The 9,289-nt window shown below is 35.0% G+C and overlaps 1 protein-coding gene across 1 annotated transcript; it reads right to left on the reverse strand.

The window, feature by feature from the left end:
* Window positions 1–376: 376 nt before the first annotated feature.
* On the reverse strand, window positions 377–8,485 carry LOC107301059 (integrator complex subunit 8-like; the record flags this gene model as incomplete). Its single annotated transcript, XM_015830327.1, has 9 exons — window positions 8,395–8,485; window positions 5,482–5,665; window positions 4,858–5,032; window positions 4,335–4,475; window positions 3,755–3,826; window positions 3,078–3,129; window positions 1,839–2,021; window positions 945–1,052; window positions 377–526 (listed from the first exon to the last, which is right to left on the reverse strand). Coding segments are annotated over exons 2-9 (1,011 nt in total), but the record flags the coding sequence as incomplete, so codon positions are not given.
* Window positions 8,486–9,289: the final 804 nt, after the last annotated feature.

The following is a 9,289-nucleotide window of genomic DNA, read 5'->3' on the forward strand; positions in this document are numbered from 1 at the left end:
TGTTTAGCCTAAAAAACATACACATTTATTGTTTGGACGGACCACTGCTCTAAGTTTCTTGCAAGAAAGATAGCCCAGAAATTGAATCAGTAACACTGACTTCAGAAGCTGACTAATGTTAAGCAATCAACAGAATCTATGTTCAACCCTTCAATACTACTTTGGAATGACTTCCAGAAATGAGTATCCCGCCTTCTTTAAATAGCACAAGCAAATGGCTAAAGATTTTACAATAAAAATACAATATCTATTTCAAGGTTCAAGATATTTAAATGCGTTTAATAGCCCCGGGTTTATGAACACATGAGTTCACATGACTTAACGGCGGAGATATAATGATATCTTAACAACTACAAGAGCATTGCATGCTGTTTACCTGGTAATTGCCAGATCTTAAGCAGCTATGAATTTGACTGTAGGGAGTTGATGGTTGTGAACTACTCTCAGAAGGTGCAAGAACTCCACAGGCTTGACAGTAACCAGCTAGCCTCTTTTCATCTATCATGCAATGAAGTGATGAGCCAATCTAGAAAATACAGTGTTATCAAAGTTATAAAAATGTAGTAAACACTTCCAACATTTTATTCAAGGCAAACACCTTTAACAGACACTTATTTATCACACTGTGATAATTTTCCAAGAATCATTACAATTTTGTTATTGTTACCAGTATTTGCCATCCTTTTTTTAAAAATATGTCAGCTCAGTTTACAACATAGTATAATTTTATTATATAAAAATTTAAAACATCCTATTTAAAAAAGAAACATCACAATAATGGCAAGATTACTGGCTCAAGTTGAACAAATGTCTTTGATTTATCTTCTAATAATTTGAGTATCAACCAGTTTTATGAAAATTCTTAAAATTTGCAATGAAACTTCTAGATGGGTTTCCATTTTATGTAAAAACAGATTTCATTTGCTATTTAACTTGTTACTCACCTTTAAAATCAATTCCTTGGTTCTAAAAAATTTATCTCTGGCATTCCTATATAAATCAAAGTTTGTGGAACCCTGCTGGAAATAGATGGCCCCTAAATCATAGCATACCTGAAACAGACCAAAATAAATTATAGCAGGACTTTTTAATCCCTTTTGGAATCCTTAAAAGTAATGCTAAAGCAACAATTAAATGCAGAGAGACAAAATCCCTGCACTACACACTATATTAAAGAGGTGCTTTCCTTCTCTTTCCAAACATTTGCAAATAAATCATCCTTGAAACAATACAATTGTAAAACTGAATATTCTTCATGTTTTCAAAATACTGGAAAGCTACACTAACTCTGAATATAGAATGTCACGGTTGGCTGATGACACCATGAATTGTTTCAAAATGAATTTCATTTTATGAATCCATATTTAAAGATAGTCCTCAACTTACAACAATTACAACTGGAATTTTGATTGCTAAGTAATGTGGTTGTTAAACAAGTCATTTTTACAACCATTTTTACTATGGTTGTTAAATGAATCATGTGGACATTAAGTGAAACAAGCAGCTATTAAACAAATCATGTGGTCATTAAGCAAATCTGGCTTCCACAATTGACTTTGATTGTTCGAAGCTGGTGACTGCAAGATGCTGCAACTAATACATTAAGCAAATCTGGCTTCCACGATTGACTTTGATTGTTCGAAGCTGGTGACTGCAAGATGCTGCAACTAATGTAAATGCAAACTGGTTGCCAAATGCCCTATTTAGTGACAGGCGTAATTTGAGGACAGCTCATAAATCACTTTTTCCAAGTCTGTCATTAACTTAAAATTATTGTTACACAAACTGTCGTAAGTCGAGGACTATCAACATCATTGTCAGACAAAACATCAACCTACTTGGCATTGCATTTCCTCAGTGCTAATACTTAATCCGGCTGTAGAACTCTCTGTCTCTCCATTAACCATACCAGGTTCCATAGCTAGCAGATCTAGCGTCCGTATTGTGTGAATGTAAAGATCCTTGTTTAATTTTAGTGCTCCTTCTAACACCAGAATGGAATCAGCAGCCTGCTCTTTTAGCTGGAACAACCAGGAGGAATGTAAATGTTGAATTATTAGCACCCGTTTTGATTACTTAAGATAAATATCTACTTCTCTAGTTCAAGCTACATCAAATTTCACACTAACAATCATTCCCCTTTCAAAGATCTCACATATTTAGTTATCATCAAATAATAACCATTTAATATTCTCTGAGCTCAGAATGAGAAAGCTACGGTAAAGTCTTCACCCTGTAATTGGATGAAAAGGCAAGTCTCTTTATAATGAAAATTTACTTTTTGTAATGATTTTTGTTTACAGATATTTATAAAGCAGTTCCTTTGTATCAAGTATAGGTAACCAAATATCCTACAACATCCACAATGTCCTGCCAAAGAGAAGAACATCTGGTTGCTAACCTTGCAATAGATGTATTTATGAATTATTTTAAATCTTTCCCTGTTAGGAAATATGATTTAAAGATAAACAGATCAACTTGGTGTTATGAACAAGAAAATATAATTATATTTCTCTGAAATTCAAGAGGTAAGCAATTATTTCTATTACCACTAATATGATTCAGATTTCTGAATAGCAATTTGTATAATAATAATAATAATAATAATAATAATAATAATAATAATAATAATAATAATAATAATAATAATAATAATAAAATAATAATAATAATAATAATAAAAATAAAAAAAAAGTTGGAAGGGACCTTGGAGGTCAGATTACCCCCCTCTATTAATACTAATCAGATAGACCTGCTGGAATAAACTGCAACTAGTTTGTGACCTATTTCCTTGCAAAACATCCTTATTCTATCTTATGATGTTATTCTTCCCTATTGTATGATTTAAGTCAAAAGGCTAAGAGTATAGTACATTCTTTCCTGAAATAATTTTCTCATATAAACTTCAAAATTCAACATATCCAATGGAGCTGGAGTTAGAAATAAGATGCTCCAATTTTCACAGTAAAGATATCAAATGCCATTTTTATATGAGAAAGGTCTTAACTTTAGCACTTTTCTTGATTAATTGTATCAACTAACTTGTAATTGTGGACAATTTAATGAAAAGCTCTTACCACTTTCAAAATGTTATCTGTGACTTCCTTTTCTTGTTGGAACTGATTCATACTAAACAAAAAAGGCAAAAGCAATTGTGGGTTATTATTCAATGCAATATCAAGTTATTATGCTATTTAGATTTCCAGTATACCTCGTGTGTTCAGCATACAACAGGTACAGTTTGGTCTAGTTAGTAGTTAAAAGCATCAGGATAGAAACCAGGATATGGTGATTTCTAATCCCACCTTAGGCACAAAGGCAGTTGAGAGATTTTGCACCAGTCATTCTCTTCCAGCCCTAGGAAGAGGCAAAGCAAACCATTTCCAGAATCTTGCCAAGAAACTGCAGGGACTTTTTAGGCAGTCGCCAGGGGGTCAACACTGACTCAAATGCACAAATGGATGCATAAATAAATAAGCAACAAAATATGCTTTTCCTCACATTGTTTTAAATAAACCGCATTTCAAGATTGAAAACTGAATCATTTAAGGTTTAAGCTATTTGAATAATTTTGCCTAAATTGTATTTGTTCTAAAAGAATCAGAATTATTTTATATAAATGTGCTATAGTCAGGGATTTTGTCCTCTTTCCACTAAAAATCTTTTAATACATACTTTAAGTATCAAACAAGTTTTATATTATTTTGTTTGGATCCTGATTTAGGTTTAGACTAAAACAGATGGACAGACTTACACATTCAACTGAGGTGGGCCAGGTTTTGCTAGTCTGACAGGAAAACTACTGTTGACTATGGTTCGGATAGCCCTATTAAAAAAAACAAAAAACTGTTAGCACTGAATAGTGAATTATTCTGATATCAGCATTATTTATTGGGGCTTATTTCAAAAATTAAAGCTAGGACAAATATGACAGCAAAAGGTTGACTTAAATGTAACACACTGGAAATATTGATTTCACTGATTCTTCAATCTTCTAGTTGAGATCACATTGGAAAAAAACAGGGCTTAACTTCAGTTTATCAAATGTTTAAGTTGTCATTTTAATGAATCAGTATCTGTAATCAATTGATGCTCTAAACAATTTCATAGGAAGAGACATTGGAAACCAGCTACCCAATTCACAGCTTATTCCTTTGCCAGGCTAAAACAGCATGCAAAAGGAATTACTGATTTATTGGTATGACAGCTAATCAAAAAGAAAAAAAATGCTATCTAGTGTGCACATATCACTTATAAACTTCACAAGCAGAATAGGATTTATTTGACCTTAACATTTCCTTCTAGTAAGAATATTAAAGAAAATAAAAACTTACCATCTATTGTAGAGCAATATAGCCATTGCAGTGGTTGGAGGTAAACAGGCAAGGTCCATATCTATATGTTTAGTTCCAGGAGGAACCTTACTGATGCACAGCAATTCATTTAATAGCATGTTCAGTACAGGAACAGATAAACTAAAAGAAAAAAAAAATAACTGAAAGTACATAGATCAGCTCTTAATTTTGTTATGGAATATCACCAAACAAAAGCCATTAAGGTTCCAATGCAGTCTTTTTGCTATTTTTACTGCACATCTAACCTGCAAGCTGGAAACCAGAATAGCAAACATCTTTCCCAGCTGTTCTCCTATGCGGGTACAAACTACATAATAACTTACTTTTCTGATTATTCATCATGATTACCAGTGATCAATCTGTCTTGAGACTGAATTTTTAGTTTATGTGACTTTGAAATGGAAACTTCAAAATACTACTTACTTAAGCAATGTGAAAATTAATACTTTTTACTGTGACATAATTATCTGTAAACAATCTTATCCAAGAAATCAACTAATACCTTTTATCCAGTACATCCAAATTCCACTTTAAATGTGCAGCAACTTTTAGAGCAAGTAATTTTAAAATGCGATTTCTCTTATTATCAGGGGGAGGCTGAACTTGATTCTGTTCGTTGACTAAAGGCTTGGAAGCCTGCTCCAAAAACTGAACAATTAGTTGGACTGGTGAAGGATCTGCCAAGAAAAAAAAAGGTTTAAAATATGCACTGTATATTAAAATATCACTTAGGAAGAAGCAAATAAATGAAAAATAAACAAGCTACTTTTAAAGAAACATATATAATTTTTGTCTAAAAAGAAATTTTAGTGAAATGATTGATGTCATTGGTTTTACTGTCATTTCCTGTATCATTGTCATATTCAAGCGTAAATATGTATTTATTTTTATGTATACTAGTACACATAAAAAAATCCAAATACATTATGTGATGTGGACCTTGAATAAGATTTAAGTGCAGTGCAAGTAAGGATCAGCAAAAACCTACTACTACTTTTGCTTCATCATTGGATAAAAGAATCTACAAAATTTAATAACACCCACAGAAAATGCAATCACACTCCTTCATCCTCTGCAATAATGAATGAAAATAAAAGTTTTAGCTTTGAACAACATCATTATTTACCAGGATAAGCCTTTTTCAGGTGTTTCTCCAGTAGAGACTCTTCTAGCAGGAACTCAAACCAGGAAGTCTGAGGGGGGGTGCAGGGTCGGCTAGATGTGGCTGCCTCCCGATCAACAGCTTCTACACTCATCTTCCTTTCTTGAATTCCTTTGGATTTCTTTGAGCAATCCTTTGGGCAGGGACCCTGATTTAGAAACAACATAGATTATATCAGAGCATAATTGCTTTACAAATATAAAAGTTTAATTGCAGATCTTTTCATTCAGACTGGATTTTACAGTCCAAATATGACAAATTGGGATCTTGTATCTAGAGAAACTTTTCATCCAATTTACAAGTCAGAATTTTCATAATAAACAGAACAGAAAAACCAAATGTACAGGTATAGTATAGGGGGTACCTTGCTCAATAGTAGCAACCGTGAGAGGGATCTCGGAATACTAGTGGACAATTACTTAAATATGAGCCAGCAGTGTGCTGCAGCTGCCAAAAAAGCCAACACAGTGCTGGGCTGCATTAACAGTGGGATAGAATCAAGATCTCGTGAAGTATTAATATCACTTACAATGCCTTGGCAAGGTCACACTTGGAATACTGCATTTAGTTTTGGTCACCACGATGTAAAAAAGATGTTGAGACTCTAGAAAGAGTACAGAAAAGAGCAACAAAGATGATTAAGGGACTGGAGGCTAAAACATATAAGGAACTGTTGCTGGAATTGAGTATGTCTAGTTTAACGAAGAGAAGGACGAGGGGGGACATGAAAGCAGCGTTCCAATATCTCAGGGGCTGCCACAAAGAAGAGGGAGCCAAGCTATTTTCCAAAGTGCCTGAAGGCAGGACAAGAAGCAACGGATGGAAACTAATCAAGGAGAGAAGAAACCTAGAACTAAGGAGAAACTTCCTGACAGGTAGAACAATTAACCAGTGGAACAAACTGCCTCCAGAAGTGGTGAATGCTCCAACACTGGAAGTTTTTAAGAAGAGACTGGACAGCCATTTGTCCGAAATGGTATAGGGTTTCCTGCCTGAGCAGGGGGTTGGAATAGATGACCTCTAAGGTCCCTTCCAACTTTATTATTATTATTATTGTTGTTGTTGTTCATTATTATTAGCTTTCATATGACTACAGCTTCCTTGGCAATCTTTTTTCCATCTTTCTTTTTGGTGTACGTTAAGAATGAGCTCAAGAAAAAATACTCAATTACTCAATCAAAAAACAAATTCAGAATAGTGATTAAAATGAACGGAAGGAAAAAGAAAAAAATATTCATATAATACAAAAATAATACAAAACTATCATTTATTATAAATCTAGACCATATTGCTCCACATTTTACTAAATATATTTTAAAAATTGATAGGGAACACATCTCTTGAATTCTTTCTGTTTGCTATCTATATAGAATATTTTTTATTATCAAAACCCAGACTTGACAAGCCAAACTCTTCATAAAATACTAATTCCATAATTTATGAATATAATCCAGCATCACATAATCCAGCATAATCCACACACATAAACTGTTATATTTTCACCAAGTTATGTTAACATATATAATTATTTGAAGCCAAAAAAAGACCATGGATATGATCAAATCATAAGAGTTGTAACATTAACACAGGGCATCTGATATCCATTTTTTAAAAACATTATTTGAGGAGTCCAATAATGATTAATTATGATGAATTAACTTCATTTCTAGATGTTTGTGTGCTCAATTAGTGTTCACTCCAGTACTGCGTGAATTAGTCCTGCAATTTTTGTAGCAAGGTTTTCAGAAATGGCTTGCTATTCCCTTCTTCCAAGGGCTGAGAGATTGATTGGCCCAAAGTTACTCAGCTGGCTTCATAGCTAAGGTGAGATTAAAACTCAAGTGTCTTCTAGTTTCTCACCTGATGCCTTAATCATTATATTAAACCAGGGGTAGTCAACCTTGGCTCTTTTATGACTCGTGGACTTCAACTCCCAGAATTCCTGAGCCAGCTGTGCTGGCTCAGGAATTCTGGGAGTTGAAGTCCACGAGTCATAAAAGAGCCAAGGTGACTACCCCTGTATTAAACTGATACCACCACCACCCCACCCAGATGATTAGAAGTGTATTTTACGTTTCTTAAAATCTGGATCCATCATTTTTCCAAAATCAGATATTCCAATTTCTCATTTCCCCATATATATTTGCAATATTAAGCTCTATTCCTTTCAGTTTTGTGTAAAATGGGATTGATTTAATTTTCTTTGCTAAACACTTCATATACACAGTACCCAATACAAATTTTCTCTTAAGCAAAAGCCAGATTTGACCCAACCAAAAATGAGGCTATTTTGGGAAACTGGAGGCAGAACTTCAGAAGAAAATAAGTAAGGTGCAGAAGAGAAAGAGCTACCAACCTTCTCCTCCTGAAGTGGAATTTTGAGGAAAATAGGTAATAACAATTGAATCAAAAAGGGCATCTGATTTAGGGATAGCCTATTCTAGAGGAACAGGAAAGGGACATATCTGCACTAATTTAAATATTTATTTTATATCTCTGTATGATTTATGTTAGTGTATTTTTCTATCAATTTGAACATAGCGTATGAATTGCGTCTTCCGGAGTGCTGAAATGCTTACATTTACTTTTATGTGCTCAATTGGATCTGGTTCATTGTTGCACTCCCAGAAAAAGCCAGGCATGAGAATTCGGGAAGTTGAAGTCCAAGCACCTTAAACTGGCCAAGTGTGAAAAACAATGACTGAAATACACGAAATGCCCCATCCTTTCAGAGCCACGGCCTGCCCCATCAGAAGAGCACTCGTGATTGCTCCTGGTTCTCCTTGTTTATGTGAAAGCAAATGCCTTGTTATGCATGTAGTTCACCTACTCAAACACACAATACAGGTAAGAAAAGTCACTTTTCCCCCCTCTCACCTTTTCTGCACCTTGATCCTCTCGCAGACGGGGCCCCCACCAGCAGCGAGCGCCCTGCCTCCCATCAACCAAAATGGACGACGCCTTCCTCGCCCCCTCTCCTACCTTCCTGGCTTCGGATAGGGGAATAGGCAGCTTTTGCTCCGCCTCCGTTCCTCGATTCTGACCAGTCAGAATCGGAGGGCCGGACGCTTATGTGTTTCGTCGTGGGCCGCCTGCCGCCTTCTCGTTCAGCAAAGAGCGTAACTTACGCTTTTTGCGCAAGATGATCCCGAGGTAGTTTTGAAAGAGTTGGAGTGTGAATTAGCTGATCAGTCGGAGTATTTTTTTTTTCTTTTTGTGCAAAGGCTTTTTGCAAACTTCTGCGACATGGGCTGGGTTAGCACCCACGCTAGGCTAAATTATGATTATCTCCTATGTTCAGTAAACTATTTACTGCGAGGATATAGCATTAGATAAGATTTTCTGGGCCTTTGCTACGGTGAGTTATTGTGGCAAATAAAAGTGAATGTCTGTTTTCATACCTCTTAAATGAGGTTGGCTGATCATCACTCAACTTTATGTTAATTATGATTTAAGGTTTACTGTGTTGGGCAATTATACACAATATTTACAGTCAATAATCCACGATTATTTTTTTTATTTAGAGCAGACTTTCTCAACCTTAGGAACTTTAAGGCATGTAGACTTCAATTTCCCGAATTCGCCAGCCAGCATGGCTGGCTGGGGAATTCTGGCACTTGAAGTCCACGTGCCTTAAAGTTCCCAAGGTTGAGAACACTAATTTAGAAAATTTATAGGGTAGCACACCAACTCTTACAGTGACTCTAGGCTGCTTACAAAAAAAAATATAGTTAAAATGGTCTTGAAAGCTTGAAGATTCAACAGGTGGTGA

This window comes from Protobothrops mucrosquamatus, unplaced genomic scaffold (genome assembly GCF_001527695.2).
Source record: "Protobothrops mucrosquamatus isolate PMUCROS unplaced genomic scaffold, P.Mucros_1.0 scaffold9776, whole genome shotgun sequence".
NCBI classification, from domain to species: Eukaryota; Metazoa; Chordata; class Lepidosauria; order Squamata; family Viperidae; genus Protobothrops; species Protobothrops mucrosquamatus.